Source organism: Polyergus mexicanus, unplaced genomic scaffold (assembly GCF_030449975.1).
Source record: "Polyergus mexicanus isolate NDT 795.1 unplaced genomic scaffold, iyPolMexi1.0 SCAF_20, whole genome shotgun sequence".
NCBI lineage: Eukaryota > Metazoa > Arthropoda > Insecta > Hymenoptera > Formicidae > Polyergus > Polyergus mexicanus.
Window position 1 is genome coordinate 4,527,023 of NW_027223340.1, and position 22,748 is coordinate 4,549,770.

At 35.5% G+C, this 22,748-nt stretch overlaps 1 protein-coding gene across 10 annotated transcripts in view; it reads right to left on the reverse strand.

Annotated features, from left to right (window-relative positions):
* The window catches only part of LOC138941873 (RNA binding protein fox-1 homolog 2), a 322,458-nt gene that overhangs the window by 99,747 nt on the left and 199,963 nt on the right, over positions 1 to 22,748 (reverse strand). For all 10 annotated transcript variants that reach the window (XM_070311805.1, XM_070311804.1, XM_070311802.1 and 7 more), the window contains 2 exons: positions 14,226 to 14,489; positions 12,796 to 12,849 (listed from right to left, as the gene is read on the reverse strand). In XM_070311805.1, coding sequence (XP_070167906.1) covers positions 12,796 to 12,849; positions 14,226 to 14,489 — 318 coding nt within the window. The remainder of the gene's footprint in view (positions 1 to 12,795; positions 12,850 to 14,225; positions 14,490 to 22,748) is intronic.

A 22,748-nucleotide genomic window follows, 5' to 3' on the forward strand; every position in this document is an offset into this window, starting at 1 on the left:
CCTGTATATATCAACGCTTTTTATACTCCTGTACGACTTTCCTTAATGACAAAATCGACGCTAACAGCCGTACGACTGATACATTTAGAACGAAGATATAACGCGGCGCGCGAAAAAGTGCAAAGGGACATCGATAAAGGAAGATTTACGTTACGCGTATCTATTAGTGTTAAGGGACCCCGGTACGTAATTGGATCTAAATTACACGAGCTGCGACTGATGCGGGGCGTCGAACACCCGCACCGATAGATATATACTCGAAGGCGCGAACGCGGTAAAGAAGACGCCAGGCAAGGCGGATGCAATCCCCAGGATGACTAATTGCTTTTCCGCGGCTGTGATTAATTACCGCACTTGCCGTAATATAGTAGCGAGGTTTAATTACGACGCGAAGTAACAGTTTCTGCAGGTGACAGCGTTTCTCTCTTTCGTTCATTGATCAGGTGGGTGATATACACACGGAGACAGGGATTCGAGAAAATTTTTATACCTCTCCTGAAAATCGCTACGATTTAATCCTCGACTTATTGAATTAAACGACGATGAAAAACGAAATAATATGCGGATAAAAAGCGCGACGGTTGCGCGTATGTTACATTAATTAATAAGAAATTCTCGATTATTTTTTTTTTGCCAAGTCATAATAAAAAATGGAATATTAATCGAAAATTGTGACGAGTCCCGTGAAGTTTAATCGCAAGTTACTCGCGAAATATCGGCCAGGCGCACATTTCTGTCTTTCGGCGCAGTGCTGCGTTCGTCACAGCTACGAAATAAGTGCGTGCTTGATCCGCAGTAAGTAAAAGGCTCATATTTAGCCGGTTCCCATTACCACGGGCGCTCGTCGTTATTTCTACTTACATGGTGTGATCATTCCGTTAAGGCGGCGATTACATCGCGCGCCCCTGACAAACGTGACTGCCCATGCAAGCTTGGGTGTAAAATAAAATTTAAAAAAAAAAAGAGATAAAAAGAAAGAAAGAAAATTAAGGGAAGGTATGATATTATACATCCGACACGTGCACGAACTCCAGTTACTCGTGGAAAAAAAAAAAAAAAAGGAAAGCTTACTTATTAAGTAATCCCGCATACACACTTGCAGTAGCAGCGCTTGCGATCGTGCCCCGTAAGAGAACAATATCTTCCGGTTCGCGTTAGAAAGTAATTGTGTTAATAATCATTCCTCGCCCTCGAGATGAGATTAGTACGTAAAACGGAGAATTCAACGTGTCTGCACGTATGTAACTACGGATCGTTAACTGCGAACGAGAGAGTCCTTGAGAAGATGCCGCGAGAGTCGAGAAAATGATTAGCTGTCATATAATTAATAACGATATACAGGGTGGCCCATTTTAAAGGATCCACTCAAATATCTCAGAAACATTGCGTTAAATCGAAAAATGTTTCAAACAAAAGTTGTGTGGCTTCAAGGGGGCCATAAGACGGTAACAATGATTTGACCTTGGAAAATCATTTGAAGGTCATGTGAAGGTCAACTTTAAAATCTTAAATGGAAACCCCCATTTTTTATTTAGTATTCTTGTAGCTTGCCTCGAGAGCTTTCCAAAACATTATAATAAAGTATTTTTTTCATTAAGTACTTTTTGAGTTATTTTATATTTTATATAATCTGACATATTTTGATATAAAAAATAAAATATTTCGTAAAATATTCAGTTTTCGATAATTTTACCGTAATACTTCTATGTACAGAATAATAAGACAAATTAATTAGTGCCAAAAAAAAAAAAAAATAATTGTTTAGGTTAGGTGTGTTATTTACAAAATACATTTTAAATAATTTTGTTAAAAACAATTTTTTTTTTTTTTATACTAATTGATTTGTCTCATTATTCTGTACATAGAAGTGTTACGATAAGATTATCGAAAACTGAATATTTTACGAAATATTTTATTTTTTATATCAAAATATGTCAGATTAAAATATAAAATAACTCAAAAAGTACCGAATGAAAAAATACTTTATTATAGTATTTTGGAAAGCTCTCGATGTCAGCTACGAGAATACTAAATAAAAAATGGGGGTTTCCATTTAACATTTTAAAGTTGACCTTCACATGACCTTCAAATGATTTTGCAAGGTCAAATCATTGTCACCGTCTTATGGCCCCCCTTGAAACCACACAACTTTTGTTTGAAACATTTTTCGATTTAACGCAGTATTTCTGAGATATTTGAGTGGGTCCTTTAAAATGGGACACTCTGTATACTAAAAATGAAATAAGAAAAATTAATTAGTGCTAATGTTTATCGATATTTTGAACGCGTAATAGATTTTTCATGTCGCGGCTTAAATAAAATACACGTTTAAATCGTGAAAAGGAAGAGAGAAATTTTATAGCGAACGATTACTAGAAAACGAATCGCACAATTCGAGATTCCTGTAATTTTATCGAGAGAGCGAATTAAACGCGAGGGGGATCTCGAGAATCGTCACCTTTTTAAAGATTCCGCTGATCTACTGATGAAACTCGACCAACCCCGGTGCACACGTTGCACTGTCAGATTGATAATTAGCCACTGGGATTGTGCAAATAAGAAGTGACGACGCTTAGACGACACACCGATATTATTCGGGACAAAAACGTGTACGTCTACGTATACTGCGTGGGGATATGTATGTATGCCTGTGTCAATACATATGTATATATGAGCGAATTAGTGACAGCGTAACGAGAATAACAATAATAATAATAATAATAATTACCCAATTAATTAACAGAGAAGTGCGAAACATAGCAAGACAGAATGAAAAGATATTAACACTACTTTACGCGCCGACCGGGTGTGAGGCCTGTGCGTGTGTTCCAGAAAACATAGCTATATTTCAATAAACAACCAAGTCAAACAATTAATTAATCAATATGTTATGTCAATATAATGCGTGAGTGCTAAACAAGGTGTCGGGATCAGAAATACGGAAAGGCCTGTAATATTTCGTGTTGCAGAAAAGACGAAGAAAATCGACTTTTCTCTCTCTCTCTCTCTCTCGCTCTCTTTCAAATGATTTAAAATAAACACGTGTGTAATAAATAAATCTTTCCGCGTATTTCTTGTTTTCTCTCTCTCTCAACAATGTCGTTTCGTTTTAGATTAATAAACTAACATGCGGAAAGACGCGTCCTCCTTCGCGCCGAGCACGATTTTTGACAGCATCCTTCTCGCTACTCGCGAGACTAAATGTACCGAGTTACGACACAAGTACTCTTTTTTACGAGCGCGATGCCGCTTTTCGATTGGCGAGCAGATTTTCATAGACGTCCGCGTCGTCAATATAATGGAGTTTTCCGAGGTAAAAAAATAGAAAACATTAAGCGCCAGGCACACGACGCCCACGCGATCCGTTCGAATGACGGCCCGCGAGTAGTTGGAAAAGAGAAAAAGAAAAAATAACTCGTGAACAAAAAGGAAAAATATATCATTTACCCCGGGAAAATCGACGACGGGCGATTGATCTAAAACTGTATTAGTCTCGGTCTCGTACGTGTCCACGCATCGTGTATGTCAACGTGTATTGTGTGTCACGATGCTCGACAGATAAAAAAGACGAATAGGGGGAAAAACTTAAAGGATAAAGGATGGAAATCTCTCGGATAGGAACGGAAAGATCGGAGTTTAAAGAAAACTTGAACAGTTGTGACCGAAGCTGGCAAACAGCGATATAAAGCGCACAAAACAATACCAGATTCAAGATTATATATATATATATATATATATATATATATATATATATATATATATATACAGGGTGTTAACAGAGCGCCCGTATCAGCCGTTTTTTGAGGAAACAACGCATTTTCGTGAAAAATGTTTCATGCAAAAGTTGTAGAGCTCCAAGTGGCGCATTATTTAATAATATTAGTATGACCTTGAATAGCACGGTCAAGGTCATATAAAAATCACTTTAAATTTTTTAAACGGAACCCCCTATTTTTCATTACATATTCTTGTAGCTTACCTCGAGAGCTTTCCAAAACACTATAATAAAGTATTTTTTCATTAACTACTTTTTGAGTTATTTTATATTTCACAATCTGACATGTTTTGATATAAAAAATAAAATAAAATATTTCGTAAAGTATTCAGTTTTCGATAATCTTACCGTAATACTTTTATGTACAGATTTAATGAGACAGATCAATTGGTGGAAAAGAAAAAAAAAAAAATAAATAAAATAAAAAGATACATTGTAAATAATTTTCTTAAAAACAATTATTTTTTTTATACTAATTAGTTTGTCTCATTATCAAAAACACAATATTTTACGAGATATTTAATTTTTTATATCAAAATATGTCAGATTAAAATATAAAATAACTCAAAAGGTACTTAATGAAAAAATACTTTATTATAGTGTTTTGAAAAGCTATCGAGATAAGCTACGAGAATATGTAATGAAAAATAGGGGGCTCCGTTTAAAAAATTCAAAGTGATTTTTACATAACCTTAACGGTGCTATTCACGGTCATACTAATATTATTATATAATACTTAGAGCTCTACAACTTTCACGTGAAATATTTTTCACGAAAATGCGTTGTTTCCTCAAAAAACTGCTGATACGGGCGCTCTGTTACACCCTGTATATGTTAAAGTTGAGTTAAGAGAGATAAGATGGATAATGCGTGTGTGTTTGTGATAATGGAAGTGGCATGAGAGATTCTCTCTCTCTCTCTCTCTCTCTCTCTCTCTCTCTCTCTCTCTCTCTCTCCTTTCTTTCTTCGTATATGTAATTCTTTTATTTTCGCTCTCTCTTTCTCTTTTTATCTTTAAGAGATCGTGGAACATGGAATGTTAGTAAATATGCTCAAAAATCAGAGGAACCAGAGAGTTTCGAGGTACAATATTTTATCGAAGCAATGCTTCCTCTTGCAAATACTTTTCGCAATTTTCATGTAAAAGATATAGGCTCTCTACAGCAAATATCTTTTATCTTCTTTTATTCTTGCCGAAAAAAAATCTCGGATATACTCGGATCTTACTTTACTCCCGTTCGAGAACTATTAATATACATTATTCTTTCCACAAAAATTTAATTCATCTTAATAAAACAAATATTATATTATGATTTACATTGCTGCCTCTCGTTATTTTATATAGCTTCAAATTAACTGCCAATTAACAAAATAATTACGGCGACTGTGACTAGAGTAGTATAATTATCGATAACGACACAATTATACACAGTTGATAATTATCGTCCGCAATTATATTCTAAAGGCGAGATTAGAATTGCAATCTTTCGCGAGATCAGACCGGACGTTCGGATTATATACGGGACTGGAAGATATCGTGGACAGTTTCGGACATGATTTTGGCGGATGGATATAAAAGTAGTAGTATATACTCGTTACAACGAGGAGCCAACGGTGTGAGACGACTCGTCGTTTAATTTAAAAAAAAAAAAAAAAGGAGGAGAAGGAGGGGAAGAAACGACGAAGTCGTATAAGCAGCGTTTCTCTATCCTAAGACACATACGTGATTAATAAAAGAGGTAGAAGCATGGGCCGTTTATTATATACCTTCGATTCGCCTAGACAAAAGCGTGCGGCTACTATATTTACATATATAATAATGATAACAATCAGATAAAAGTATAGTATGTACGTGTAACGCGCGTACGCATACATGGGACGACGATCGCGATCGTCGTCACGCATGCGTATGCTCGATAAACTTTGGAAGATGCAATAGTATAATATATATGTATCATGCTGTTTATATATTGCAGGTGGATTAGTTAAAGAGAGAGAGAGAGAGAGAGAGAGAGACTCGCCGCGCGGTGTAATAAACCATCCGTGTGTGAACGGCGGCTAATTTTTAAACGGACGTCGGTCTGATCCGGAAAAGAAAGCAACAGGAAAAGAGACAAATATCTCGCCTCTCTTCTCCAAGTATACGCATAATCTTACTTTGTTCGCTTCTCTTTATTGTTCTTGCGGTCGCGTGACTCTTGCGCCCGGCGCTAACCTCGAAACTCCCTGGGACTAAACTCGTGGCGGACGACGACGTGATGGGAATGATGACGGGATTGGTTAGAAACAGCTTCGGGAAAGAGACGCGACAAAGTTTCATCAAATCAAATGGGCAGCATCTCCCGAGGGTCTCCTCCGCGACCGGAAGTGACGGCGGTCGGGTCACCCGGTATATCGCGATGTCCGCTGCTGCCGAACGAGAATACTTTACCCCGTTAAACTTTATACAAAAGACGCAAAATAAATTTTAATGGAATTTTTGTAAAAATTTTCTTCACTTTTCTCAACAGTAAATTTTGCGCAATCTTGTATCTCTATTTACTTATTTATAATATTGTAAATTTCCATTACTTTTCGAATTATCATTTATGTTAATGTAAGCTGAGATATATAAAGTTAACTGTGTTATATTTCACGATTAATTTGTTAAAACGCAGGTTTTTTTTTTTTTTTTTTTTAGAAAACGCTTTCATCGTACCATGAAAAAAAATAAATGAGTCTTAACTAGACTAATGGAATGTTTATATTTTCTGTGAAATTTTTTTGTACGTGCAATGCTGTTTATTACGGGCAGCTGCGGACACCCGATATGCGAGATGCAACGACCGGTCTTATAACCAATGGGAGCTAAATAATGATAAAATGCGGAAGGCTAGCTAGTAAAAATGCAACAGCTCGTCTAACAACTACGAGAACTAACACCATTGGTTATATCGGTATATGTATGTACGTGTCATTAGCACATACGCGGTGTCGGAAAAGCGCGCGCACCGAGTACCGTAAAGTATTAAATCGCGTACTGTGTACCAAAGATATCAATTTTATTTTTTATAATCAATGTTAACAAAACAATAGCTATTTATTTTTATCGCCATGTTTTTGCCCCAATATAGATCTATAAATATATATATATATATATATATATACAAACATATATATACATATGTATAAATATATATTATGTATGACGGGAGATATTCTCGGTTTGCGCTCTTTTCCCACCTTAAGTTTCAAGTATCTCTTTTTCCAAAATGCTGCACTTTATTAGGGATGCCACATTCCATTTACATTGACGAAGCTTTCGAGAAAAGGTATCTCTCTCACACACGATCACTCACTCGTTTTGTTTTATAACTAATGGCACGTTGCTTTTGCAGCATGCAAGTGACGTTTTCATTTTTTTCTTTTTCCCCTTTTTTGTTCCGGAACTCTATCGATGGCAAAGGATATCAGCGTTGAATCGGCTATCAAATCCGACGCGTGAAATTGTCGTTTCACGTGCATTCAACAAAAGCAGCGTGTGACGATTGAAAAATTTCTAGCGAGGCTCGTAACGGGATCTTGTCGCTTCAAAAATATTGAAAATATCGGGATGTGTAAAGTATACAAATAGTAGAATTTAAATTTTTCTTTCGTTACATTTTTAATTATTAAATCATCAATTATTATCTTATCTCTAATAAATAATTTCTCCTTTCGTAGCATAATTACTGTGTCGTGCAAATGCTAAGACATTATATTTTTGACATTTCTTTTCTTGAAACGGTAGACAATGCAGATAATAAAATTTCTTGAAACGATCGCGTAAATGTCATTAAAATGTTTAAAGGCCCGGCTTTATACTCGATAATATATACTGTCGACGTGTCTTAGACTTTGGATTAATAATTATTCGCTCGTCCCTTAATAGCGTGCCGCACGAAGCATCAGATCCCGTCACGCCCTCGGTATCACACTTAAGTACTAAAAGCGACGGCGACACTTATACCGTTCCAAGTAAATTCCGCGTGTGCTTTACTGCGTGCCAGCGGCGGTATCGCGGAAGATATTTGCATTGCAAAGGGCAAGGCGATAGTGCCATTGTCGACTCGATTTCCGCAGCATTTCTAATATAACGCGTACGCGTAATTGCTCCCTCCGAATAACTCGCATATACAGGATGTCCCATTTTAATCTCCTCAGGCAAATATCTCAAAAAGCAAGCCCGGAAGAGAAAAATGTTTCAGACAAAAGTTGTTTGGTTTCGAGGGGGCCGTAAGATGGTGACAATGATTTGACCTTGGAAAATCATTTGAAGGTCATGCGAAGGTCAACTTTAAAATCTTAAGTGGAAACCCCCATTTTTTATTTAGTATTCTTGTAGCTGACATCGAGAGCTTTCCAAAACACTATAATAAAGTATTTTTTTATTAAGTACTTTAAGTACTTAAAATATTTAGTTTCTCTAATCTTGCCGTAATATTTCTATGTACAGAATAATGAGACAAATCAATTAGTATATAAAAAAAAAATTGTTTTCAAGAAAATTATTTACAATGTATTTTTTTAAACAATTATTTGTTTTTTTTTGGCACTAATTAATTTGTCTCATTATTCTGTACATAAAAGTATTACGGTAAGATTATCGAAAACTGAATACTTTATTTTTTATATCAAAATATGTTAGATTAAAATATAAAATAACTCAAAAAGTACTTAATAAAAAAAATATTTTATTATAGTGTTTTGAAAAGCTCTCGAGATAAGCTACAAGGATATGTAATGAAAAATAGGGGGTTTCTATTTAAGATTTTAAAGTTGACCTTCGCATGACCTTCAAATGATTTTCCAAGGTCAAACCAATGGTACCATGTTATGGCCCCCTCGAAACCAAACATTTTTCTCTTCCGGGCTTGATTTTTGCGATATTTGCCCGAGGAGATTAAAATGGGACAACCTGTATAGCGACAGATATAATTACGGTGACATTATATACAGTAATGCCAAATATCGTTAATTTCGCCGTGAGATTATGCGTCGTTCTCCTTTTTATCGAGTGCGATCTGACAAGCAACCCGTTTTTATCCGTTTAAGAATCATAAGTATCATTCATAAATATCTCATTGCTATGCGCGAGTGTCAAATTATACGCGACAAAAACGAAATAAAGAAAATGACGGATTAAACCGTGCTACACTGGCGATCAGTCACGTGAGTAAACGAGAATAAGTAACAAATTGATCGTAATACGGCAACGAAATATTAGCAGTGCCGGATTGTGAGTGCCCGACACCGTGTTCCCTTATCGCGAGATTTCTTTCACGTGCTTTCTCGATTAAGCAGCTTTTTCACGTGACCGATCCGCATCGTGATTGAGTAGCAACTCGCGAATACGACTTGTAAAAAAATATCGAGCATCGCTCGAATCTCGTTCGCAGTCGTTGATTGGGCGTGCTAATTAACGAGTCGCGCAAGAGTTTAATTAGTTCCCTCGTCGCCGTCGCGTTCCGCCCTCCGGAAGCTGGAAGCAACTCATTTCGCATTCTATATCGCGCCCCGTGATTGGTCGTTACAAGTACGGATGTGCCGCGGCATCCACTTCCTGTCCGTAGAGCCCGCCAGACGTACCGGACATTCAACCGTAACGATGTAATCGACGACAAATACGTATGCGATTGTTCGTTCTTACTCCCTCGATCGACGTTGTATATATATATATTCTTTCTCTCTCGAAAATTTACATCAATAAATTACAGTATAAGTTACATTATAAATTTGCAATTTTGAATAAATACATTTACGAATAAACGCGGGTATATGTGGAATATTATTTTCATTTCCAGCACGCGAAACCTCGAGCCTCTGTCTGCACACTAATTGGTTGCCGAGCACAGTAATTGAAACATCGATCTCTCTCGCAGATCTTAAAATAGTAATGTAATGCCGGCAAGAATTCCGTTTGGGAAAGCCGATTGCAAGGTATAACGCGAAAAAGATCACGATACGATTGTTAAAAAAGTATAAGACTATTTTGCGTGACTTTGACGCACTTTATTGCGCAAAGAACTCGGTTACAAAATGGCATCGATGAAATCGAAAACATCGCCGATGAGACATAACGTGATGAAGATTAATAAAGTTGAGAGATTTTGGAATGGGTAAACTCCTGCGAGACTAATCCCTCGCGATATTCTTGTATAAAGTTCCTTGAACTTTGTACTCTAACTAGCCGGAAATATCGTGTGTAAATTTATGCTCGGAAGGCATTATTTACAAGCTACCTGTTCCCACGCGATCCCTTCTCGCGAAATAACTTCAGATAAATATGTCAAAGTCTCGTTTTTTTTTTCCCCCGAGAATGACAATATTTTACCATCTCTTAAAAATATTTTCGAATTATCACGAGTTTAAGTTTTCTGATAGTCGGATACGAAGAACATCTTCTCTTCAAGGTATCAAGAATTAATATCAAAGGAACTTAGAAATCATCAGAATACGAAAGAAGGTTTCTCGATCGCCTTTTAAATTTCGAGGACATTCTGGCGTCTCGTCCAGATTTATAAGATTGATCGAGGATATAAGTGAAGAACGATATTTTTGGATCTATAGATAATTTTCGAAAATACATATGTGTATCGAGATACTTTGGGGAAAAAAAAAAATATACTAAATCGTGTATATACAATCGAGATACGACCTGGCCCGCGTATAATCAACGATAAATCGCCACGTGTAACGTCTGCAGACGTCGGTGGAATACTGGGTTACCGGTGCACTTTGATGAAGTGCACTTGGGTGTACTTGACGCCAAGACGCTGAATATGCACACCGGCCGGATGCCGAATGTCGGCACGATGTATTACTGCGGATCTTATCCCGACCTCTCTCCCCATTGTCATCCATATTGAAAGCAATTTGCATTGCAAACTCGTTTACATGCGAGAACATTTCCTTTTTTTATCAAATTCTACATTTGCGCGACGTTGTTAGCGTAAACAATCGGTGATTGTAACTGTGATCTCCGGCGATGCTTTCTGGCTTCCATCGAGAATTAATATGGTTGCTTCCGAGAGAGAATAACCGTAGAAAAAAAAAAAACTCGGCAAAAACGATGAAAATGATGGATAGATGGAAACGATATAATTGGGGGAAAAAAAAAAAAGAAAAATACGAAGAACGAGCATCGCAATCGAGTTTATCGTTTCGATAAAGGATATTCATTCGTCGCATGGGCCTGTGATTATAAGATTACGCAAGAAGTCGCAATGCAATACATTTAAGCGCAGACTAAAGCTCGACAATTATTCGTGCATGAAAATTCGGAAAATATTATTCGAAAACATCGGAGTCGTTATTTAAAATTTCATAACGTCTATGACTAAAGGCGAAAAAAACGACAACTGACAATGGCACTTCGCAATTTTATATCAAGATCATATCAAACACGCTAACGAAATGTCGCCTTCGCGCTGGAAAAAAAAAAAAAAACAAGAGGGTATAACGGTTGCAGCATCACGTTTTCGTATTCTCATCGAGGGATACTGCTGTTTTTCTGGGATTTAATATTAGTCCTTCAGCCTCCTGCTCTCATATCGAATATTTTATATATACAGGGTGGTCCTCGTAACGGTCGCCACGATTTTTAAGGCACTTACAATAATCTGACATAAAAAAGTTTCAAACAAAAGTTGTGTGGCTTCAAAGGGGCCATAAGATGGTGACAATGATTTGACCTTGGAAAATCATTTGAAGGTCATGTAAAGGTTAACTTTACAATCTTAAATGGAAATCCCCGTTTTTTATTTAGTATTCTTGTAGCTGACATCGAGGGCTTTCCAAAACACTATAACAAAATATTTTTCTATTAAGTACTTTTTGACTTATTTTATATTTTAATCTGACATATTTTGATATGAAAAATAAAATATTTCGTAAAATATTCAGTTTTCGATAATTTGACCGTAATACTTCTATGTACAGAATAATAAGACAAATTAATTAGTGCCAAAAAAAAAACAAATAATTGTTTAAAAAAATACATTGTAAATAATTTTCTTAAAAACAATTTTTTTTTTTTTATACTAATTGATTTGTCTCATTATTCTGTACATAGAAGTATTACGGTAAGATTATCAAAAACTAAATATTTTACGAGATATTTAATTTTTTATATCAAAATATGTCAGATTAAAATATAAAATAACTCAAAAAGTACTTAATAAGAAAATACTTTATTATAGTGTTTTGGAAAGCTCTCGATGTCAGCTACAAGAATACTAAATAAAAAATGGGGGTTTCCATTTAAGATTTTAAAGTTGACCTTCACATGACCTTCGAATGATTTTCCAAGGTCAAATCATTGTCACCATCTTATGGCCCCCTTGAAGCCACACAACTTTTGTTTGAAACTTTTTTATGTCAGATTATTGTAAGTGCCTTAAAAATCGTGGCGACCGTTACGAGGACCACCCTGTATATATACAAACACATATGTATCGAGCTTTCGTGATGCTGCATCCCTTAACAAAATTATTATAGCTTCCACGACATCCTCGCTTCCAGAACATTCTCGGAAAACTATTTCAATAAATAAACAAGAAAAATTCATATATATATATATATATATATATACACATGATAGAAAAATCGAGTCACGCTTACAGCGCCTATTTTCACGATTGCTATGAACAGCAAAGGAGGAAAAAGATGAAACTTATATAATAAATATTTTGAAAATAATGACTGCGCGCTAAATTGTGTAACGCGGTTTCGAAAAATATTTCCATTTATCTCAAATTATCAATTTTATGAAAGATATATATTTTATTGTAGATTGTCAAAAAGTACATATTTTTAAGCTGCTATACAAATAAATACGAATTATATGTTTAGTATACAGTTTTGAAAAGAGGGAACATAAAAATACATTCGTTTTGGATGCGAGAATTTCGTTCAGCATGATATTAGCTTAAAATTAACGGTATTGTCAGGGGCAGGTTGACAGGGGTGGCTCGCAGCCCAAAGGCTCGATGTGGGCTTACCTTACTTCCCCTTTCGTTAAATATGATTTCCACATCCAGGATTGGCCCAAATTGCTGAAAAAAGTATATATTTATCAAGATTAGAATATAACAATATGATATTAATATTGTAATATATCGTATATCATGTTATCAATAAACATAAATAAAGTAAAAATTCCTAGAAACTCGATTTTTCGGAAAATCTAAACATTATATAATATTGAATATTATAATATTAATATACCGACACAGATTATTATGAAATTTTCAATCATGGTATTAAAGGAAATCTGATACAAAGCTTTCCCCTGATTTTATTAATCCTTTAATTAAATTGTCATACGTTAATAACTGTATAATTATATTAGTTGATAATATCACAAGCTTTTCCATTCACATTAATAAGTATCAAATTTATGAACACAGATATTAATTTTTCACAGATTTTTTTTTTTTTTTTTTTAAATTATTTACATTAACGGACACCTCGCCAATGACCTTGACCTTGATATATGTTGTTAAGGACATGACCCTGAGTAACTTTTTCTTATAACTTAATCGGCGGTCTCTTATAATTTTTAAGATATTTAAAATTAAAGCTTGAAGCTTCGAAATGAAAATTTGGTTTTGATTGTATAACGTAACTTGAATCAAATTTTAGTTTTATATCAGAAATAAGTTTGGGTTAAATTATATCTTTCAAGAGTGAAGCCCCCCGTACAAGCGGGGGGGGGGGGATCCACTGTGTCCATGCATATACTTTACAACGCGAAGCGAGATTCACCTCATTGTTGTATGAATGGGAAAGTGTATGCGTGAACGCAGCGGGTTCCGCTCTCCTCCTACGAGGGGGCTCCACTTTCGGAAGATATAACCTAACCCAAATCTATTTCTGAAAATTTGATTTGAGTTATACAACGTATATTGATGCGGATGGATCTTGCTTTTTGCGTGGAGATTACAAACTCATGTAAAAATTATAATGTTCTATTTCTTAAACTTTATTTGTTAATAACTTTTTAATAAACAACGACCGCCGATTAAGTTATAAGAAAAAGTTACTCAGGATTATATCCTTGACAACATGTGTCAAGGTCAAGATCATCGGCGAGGTGTCCGTTAATGTAAATAATTACCCTTTTTTCTTTTTTTTCTTTCAAAATAATGATTCCGAAAAATAAATTAAATGATCAAATGTATGTCTAGAGAATAATATTGTGCAAATTATAAAAAATTTTGTATGTATCTTTGTCGAATGAAAAGAAAGGTATTCGCCTTTATAAATTTTCTTTTATAAAAAAGCTAAAAATTTTACAAAAGGCCTACAATATATATATAGAAAATCTCATTTATCTTGCGTACGTCAGAATTAAATGAGCGACAAGCAAATCTTCCTGACAGTGTGGGATGTCGACATAAACAAGCTGGGAGGAAGAAATCATACTTACCCCAAACATTGCTCTGAGATCAGGATCTCGAAAGCGGAAGGGTATGTTGCTGACGTGCAGGCGTTTTGGTTGACCTTTCAGGTCGGTACCCTGTGTCGCTGTTGCAGGTGTCGTCGCGCCTGAGGTGACAGGTACCAACGTAGCGGCCTCCACTCCGCCTTCGGGGTTGGTCTCGTTGCCGCCCGGTGTTGGTGCGGGCTGTTGACCGCCACCTCCCGCAGCTGCAGCTGCGGCTGCCGCAACCGCGGCCTGAAACACCTCCGACTGTCGTCGGAAAAAGAAAGACCGCACGTTTGAAAATTTACGTGATAAAAACAGGAAGAACTACAAAGCAAAATAACATTTTAATTTATATCTAATATTTGTATATTACATCTCATATATCGCTATTATTATATTTCAATTTATACCCGCATTAAATCCATAATCTATAATATTTATATTTAAATCTTCGTAAAAAAGAAAAAAAAGCTAGTGTGAATTATTATGAAATAAAAGGAAAGATTAACATCACTCGGTGTTTCAATATGTCTATCGCAGGATGAATGATTGATAGGCGTGTGAAATAATTGCCGCGTGCGACGGCAAGTAAATCGATAAAGAAGAAGATGCTTCGGAGACTGTCGTGAGTAATAAATGGCGCAAACGGCAACTCGATGATGCGGCTGCAAACTTTAGTTCGCGATACTTTGGCGTCGGAGTTACACCGTAATATACGTTGACATAATACACACGGCAAGGCAGAGTTGACGCGGAGCGTAATAATGGCTGTGCTCGCGGTACGTTGAAGCATTGCTTCATTTGCGATAAACAACAACGCGCACAGTGCAATTAGGAAGACGGAAAGATTTGTCAAACATTTTAGACGTTTCCTTAAAAATTCGCGGCATTATAACGTGAAACAATCGCTCTGTTTAGAACAGATGGGAATAAAGGGTCATTCCGTGATTCGAAAATTGAAAGGCAAACTTGACGTTATAAAATAATTATTGTATCAAATTATCGCGATAAAATTGCATATGCCTCGCATGCACAGGCATATGGTATCTTTATTATATGTATCTAGGCAATAAAAGAAATTCTACTATCTCCTTACGTGAACCGCAATGCATAATGCATAATGATTGCGTGTCGCTATGACCGATTGCATCGATGACACATAAATCACTCTCGGTTCTGTTTCGTGTTTAATAATTCTTTACCGTGACATAACAATAAATTATGTAGCAACGTACAGATATTTCCTCGTTAAAACCGTGAAACTTTTATAAAAAATAGGAATCGCTCTCGTTGTTAAAATAAAACATAAATAAAGCGAAACTAAAAGATTTGCCATTAACAAGTATATGGTTTCGTTGTAACATTTTGCTGCACCGTTTTTCCCCCATTACGTACAATCAAGGCGTTTCGAGGCATGGGATTATCACCGGAGTCCATCCAATCTCGCACTCGGGTTATAAACAATGATTTACAATGTACGTGTAAACGGCCGCTGTACGCGTAAACCAGAAATATGATCGTTCATGTTAAGTCGGGAAGCTCGGCGGAAACTGCAAGTGGTAATATCTGAAAGTGGTCAGCCAAATGGCCGACCTTATCACGCCTGCACTACTAACGGCCGCCAAGTGAATGCGCGGCGCGCACGGTCAGACGCAGCTGCTGCTTCGCGTGCGAAACTTGCGAAATATCGAAAACGTATGAAGCCATTAATTTATCGCGGTGAGCCACTTGCCTTTAGCATGTAAATTCGCACGATTAATGGAGAAAATATAGAGAGAGGTCGGAATATCAATTTTGAAAAAAAAAAAAAAAAAAATGAGTAAATTTCAGAAATTATCATTCGCAGTTATTCAAAAATTTCAAGGCTTTAGAATCTATCTCTTAATGAGTACCTAACAATCACGTCAAATAAGAATATTAATACTGAATTATATTTATATTTGTAAAAATTACACAGATCTCTAATATCTTATTAAACATTTTTTCATACAATTATTATTTTAATAAAAAAATCTCTTATCAAATATTTGTTTTGTTCCACACACATCTCATCATTATCTCTCTGCAAATTTTTTTAATTTTCCGGATTGAGTATTACTGCTCAATGAACTACTCATTACGCATCGGCTGGCGTATCATCGCTGGATTACAAGCCGCAATGAGAGCGCGTCGATACGCTTCCGGGCGCGCTTTTATGACGTCGGTGAAAGCTTGTTTCGCAGGAGATTGAAACTTTTTTTCCCCACCCCAATCTACGCGTACAAAAGAGGGAAGCGTAGCCTTTCTGACGCGACGACGGACGGGCAGAAATTTAACAGAGTGGAAAGCAGAACGAGCCACCGGTCCTCGTCTATCCAGGAATAAATCCTCCGATCCCTCCTTTAACGCACGCCATGAACAACGATCATTCACGGAAAAATTTCGATAATCTCTTTCTCTTTCCAGCCTGTTTTTATTCTCTGCCGAACATTTTCATCTTTTTATTTCGCCCTTTTACGTTTATTTAATACAAGATATAACACAAAAATGTATATTGGCGATGCTTTAAAATTCTTTAATGACGTATTACAGGACGTATTATTTATAAGCCTAGTGATAATAAAAAATTAATCTCGATAAAAGATAAATGTATTAGGTGTACAACTTTGCTTCCGCCGTTTTTTTTTCCGAAATTCGAGGCTTTATTGTAAAAAACTGATTATACATTTTGAAATTGCTTGTTGAGTCACTCCCAATGATCGTGCCAATTCTTTTTGACTTTGACTCGAGTCTTCATTAAGTAATGCCTCCAATTCTGCATCTTCGAAAACCTTCTCTCTTCCATCGCTATGCCGGTCTTCGACGTGAAAATCACCGTTCTTGAAGCGTTGAAACCACTCGCGACACGTTCTTTCGCTAATAGCGGCTTCGCCATAAGTATTTGAGAGCATTCGATGAGCCTCAGCCGCAGATTTCTTCATATTGAAGCAGAAAATTAAAACCTCTCGCAAATGACGAGAATTTGGCTCGTAAATTGACATTTTCAATCGAGAATAACTTTATGACGCGGACACAAATCGACTAATGTTTCTATGGGGTTATGTTGACAGATGCCCAAGTTTATTGCATGACGTCTATGATCTATTTATTTCGACCGCTATTTACCGCTAAAGCCATCTATAGGAAAACGGCGGAAGCAAAATTGTACACCTAATAATTAAAATTTATTATTGAAATGTCAGACCATAATTTCCTAGAGAAAAACGCTATCTTTTCTTATGTATTCTATCTATTATTTATTTCAAACAATTTCATTATTTCATTAATTAATATAAAATATAACGTTTGTAGAAGTGGAAATTCATTAAATATACAATAAACTAGTTTGAATCATTGAAAAAGACTCTAATGCCTTCCTAACAAAGAATATAACATGACGTGTCACAAACGAAACGAAGAGTATATCCCTTTGCTCTCTGTCGTTTCGTGATTGAGAACTGGCTATGTCAATTTGACGAAATTATTCCAATTTGACGAATGACGTTCGCAAAAAATTGGAATCCCATCGGCATATTTCCTCTCTCGACTTTGCGGATATTGATGTTTCATTCGTACGAGATTATTCTTCTCAAGACTTCGCGTATTCGTAAAAAGCATGAACGTAAGTGGACAAAAAAGATTAATAAAAAAATATAAGCTTAAAGAAAGCTTCAAAGTATTTGCGCGGTTACTTATTATGTATCTTAATCCAGGCATTGTATTTTTGTACTTATTGTGTTTTTAAGAAAGCTTGTTTATGCTTATTTGTATTTATAAGTATTTAATCGGATGCGGAAGATTGGAATTCAAAAGATTTATTACAAGAACAAAAGGGAAAGAGAACAATAAAGAGATAAAGAAAAACAGAGATGCGAAGGATCATTATATTATTCTTCGAGAGGAATTTTTGTAATAATCTCTGAACACTTCGCCCATAACATTTGGCGGAAATTATATGAAATTAATAGAATGCACAGGATAGTATTTTTTAAATCAATTTTTTCTTATTTATCTCTATTGTTTACATTTCGCTCTTCTTTCCTAAACCACGTGGATTTAATTTATATGCTATCGCATAAAATATCTTTATTCTAGATTGAACAAATTTTATATATATATATATATATAAAATTTATATAAATTTTATATATATATATATGCATCAAAGCTGGCAAATTAAATTTTTTCGAGACTCCGTCCGCGTCTCATCGAGGAGTCTCTCGATCTACCCTCGTTAGCTCGCTTCTATCTCTGTCAATAGAAATCGGCATTCAAACGAACTGTTTGATATTCCGGCAGTGTACTTCGTTGACGACGGAGATGCGCAAAGTACACTCGGACGTCGATTGATACGAACATTTATTCGTGCAACTTTCGAAATAGTAATGCTCGTCGGCCTCGAGCGAACGGCTGACAAGTTTGCAACAACGAGAGAATCGTTGGACAAATTTAAGCGAGACGTGCTTTACATGAATTTCATGTGCGCCAAAAGTATATTTTGCTCTCGTAACTTCGTCTGCTTTAATATAATTGCGGCTTGTTAGCGGTAAAAGATTCATCTACGGAGCGAAAATGCAAATTTGCGGTGTGATGAAATATTATGTAAATGGAAGTGTAGGAAGACGGTTGTTAATATAATTGCTACGCGGGTAACAACATTCATATTTTATTGTAGCAATCAAGAAGAGTGGAAGGAAAGACTTAAAAAATTTTACATCTTCGCATTCATAAGATTCTCTAACCAGATTATAAATTATTTTCCATGAATTCTAGTCCTCGACAAAACATTATCGTAATTATTTCCATGAAAAATATTAAACATGAATACAAAATTATTTATAACGCCTATAAGAACAAGACATTAATCTATAGTTAATATATGCTTACTAACCGATTATATTTTCTTTTTTTTTTTGCGATTTGTGTATCGATAATGATAGAATCATCTAAGATACCGTTTTTGCAGCGAAGCTTAGTTTAGAAAATTTTATTATCGCAGATTACGATATAGAAAAGTATGGATATAAATCTTCATTGAATTTTGTTGTTACATTGTGTATATTTATATATGTATATAAAATAGACTTAGCGCGAATGAGATTAGACGCATACAAATCACTGCATGAAGGAACGCGCGAGAAGTTAGACGAGATAAACCCGACAAATGATGTAAACCGCGGAAGACGAATAATGTCATCAAGCGAGAAAACGCTCGCGAATTCTGTACAATTCCAGAAGCTTTTAGTCCGGCATGAATAATAGAGATGTGTCGTTCTCAAGGCAAGGATTTATAGCCGTTCGCTTCAAAATTTCAAGCCATTTCTTTATCCCTCTTCCTACCCGGTTTATTTTAAAGATACAACAAAAATATACAGGATAATAGATAGACGCGTTTGCCCCCCCTTCCCCCCCAAAAAAGAAAAAAATTATCAATTTTCAAAAATATTTTTTGTTTTTATTTTTGCGCCGTCAGCACGTTTATCCGATAAAACAAAAAATCGAATAGAGTTAATTATCCCTTTTTATTTCCAAAAAAAAAAAAAAAAAAAAAAAAAACCAAGCCTGCGAAACAATGTTTTCTTTTCGTTTTTATTTCTCTCATTATTTATAAATCTCCTTTAATTATTTAAAAATCTATGAAAATCAGATGAAAAAAGAGTGACGATAGAAGTCTCGCGGAATAAAATAAAATATTGTACGAATACTTGCTCGCTTGTCTTAGTTGGTGTCAAAATATTATTTTCTTAGAGTTATTTGCTTAAACCATCAAATATTAAAGTCGTCACAATTTATGAATTTCGTAGAAAAATGCCAGCTTTTCGTCGGTAAAATGTATCATTATTATAATTTAAAGTGCAGACAATTTGCAGTAATATCCTAGTAATTTTTGCGAGAGTCTCCAAGTTCTCCAATCTTTTTTTTACAAGCCAAGAAACTTGAATAATCAAAAGAGTGATGAAGAAAAGCGCCTTTTATTGCCCCTTGTTCCGTCAAATGGTCTTAGCGCAATGCGACGGAAAACAATGAAACAATGCGTAACGGCTAGCACGGACACTTTCCTTCGTTGAATACGACGGCACGGCGGTAATTCGCCACTACTTGACAATTTCAGAAACTTCCAGACAACGGCCGCAACTTTATATTCATTAGCGGCAGGTTGTCGAGGAGGAAAAGAGAAGGAGAGAGAGAGAGAGAGGGGGGGGGGGGAGGTTGGAAAATATTCAAACCCCGAAGTTTCGCGCCGGTAAACTCGACGAATAGCGAACTCTTTACAGCGTATTCGAGTACCGGCAAAGCAACCTCGACTTCTTGCGACTAACGAACGCCGCTGAATGCTGCAGACGCTATCAGCGAGCGGAAAAATATAAAGCCAAAGAAATTTTTGCTCTCTTTCTGACTTTATATTTCAAAAAAATATATTCATGATAACTCGAGGGTCTCGGGTTTTTTTTTTTTTTTTTTTTTTTTTTTATCTGCCGATTCCACGATCAATTTCCGTTTCCCTAACACGAAATATGCGAAAGAAAGTACTTACGTATAAGCGGATACTTTCAAAGGCGGTCTTTACGATAGACCGAGATAATAATGAATGGAGAAGTTGCGGAAATAAATAATATATTGTCTGTATTTTAATTTAATGTTAACTAAGTATAAGTATAATATAACGTTATGTTTATTTAAGAAAGAAATATGTAATAAAATATGTAATACACAAATGAAAAAAGTTGCAAACCATTAACAACATTTATTTCAGTTAAGAGCGTTTATGAATTTTGAAATAACTGCAGGTGAAAATTTTCTTCTTCTTTTCAGGTGCTTCCGCTAATTTAAAACAGACCATGGCATAAAACAATGCTGAACCGGGTTATTTCAGCAATAATATGTCTTGACGTTTGAAATTTTCGCACGGAATTATTCTCAGACGGTGGGATTGCTAAAACGGGGACCGTCTCGTGCGAGTTAACTCGAAAGAGAGTCCAACGGCATTTCACCTAATGCTGGGAAACTTGAATGCGCCATCGCGAGTCCTCAGGCATCTCTAGATAACTACAGGGTGTCCCATTTTAAAGGACCCACTCAAATATCTCAGAAACACTGCGTTAAATCGAAAAATGTTTCAAACAAAAGTTGTGTGGCTTCAAGGAGGCCATAAGATGGTGACAATGATTTGACCCTGGAAAATCATTTGAAGGTCACGTGAAGGTCAACTTTAAAATCTTAAATGGAAACCCCCATTTTTTATTTAGTATTCTTGTAGCTGACATCGAGTGCTTTCCAAAACACTAAAATAAAGTATTTTTTCATTAAGTACTTTTTGAGTTATTTTATATTTTATATAATCTGACATATTTTGATATAAAAAATAAAATATTTCGTAAAATATTCAGTTTTCGATAATTTTACCGTAATACTTCTATGTACAGAATAATAATACAAATTAATTAGTGCCGAAAAAAAAAAAAAATGTTTAAAAAAATACATTGTAAATAATTTTCTTAAAAACAATTTTTTTTTTATACTGGGGAATTCAAGATTATCCTTGTGTTGTAATATTCCCTAGGAGGAGTTGAGGAAAACTAATTAGTAGAAAAGTAGAAAGTTGTATGAAAAAAGTCATCCATTCTCCTATTTTCTATTTCTTTACGACACAGTGTACGTAATTGGCAATATTTAATTTACAAATCATTATTAATAAAATCAATTCGTTCTCTATTATTTTATTAAAAATAGACATATCCCTTTCGTGATATTTTGAATTAAATATTAAATGTAATTTTAGAACTAATGTCAAAGATAATTTCTTAATAATTTACCTTATCTTCAAAATTGAAGCGATTTTGGGACAGCGATCTATCTTCCTTTTGAATGACAGGCTATGATTTAGCCGAGTCAAAAATATAATATACGTGTTGTCGCAACAATGCGAACACAATACAATTGCGCGGTCATCCGTTCGGAATCAAATTATGGGGGAAGATAGAAACGCGCGCTAGAGGAGGAGGAGATGGTGGAGGCGGAGAAAACTGCAGGGTAGAAATGCAGATTCCTGTGTCCCAGGTGATTCTCTTGCACGCGTGCGAAAGCTCACGCGAATTGCGCGCATGTTCCTCAAACTCGATGAGTAACCGGTTAATTAAGCAGATATATTCGTTTATCGCGGGACAAAGCGACAAAACGACCGGAACCGCGACATTGTCCGCGAATTATTCATTTTTTGCGTCTAATTGTGCGCGGGATTATTATGAAATCGTACTCGGCTTTCGGCCGGACACAGACTTTTAGCGAGAGGGAAAAAAAAAGGAAGCGATACCGTCAAACCATGATGAAATAACATTACGCGCGCTCGAGTTTGTATTTTCTCGCGATAGTTTTATAGTAACACAAAGAATTGCTGACATAAACGCCAAGAATAATCAACTTCATTTTTTTTTTTTTTTTTTTTTTTTTTTAATCGTAAAACCACGAATTTCTTTATTGATTTAGCCATTTAGCGTATTCTTTGTA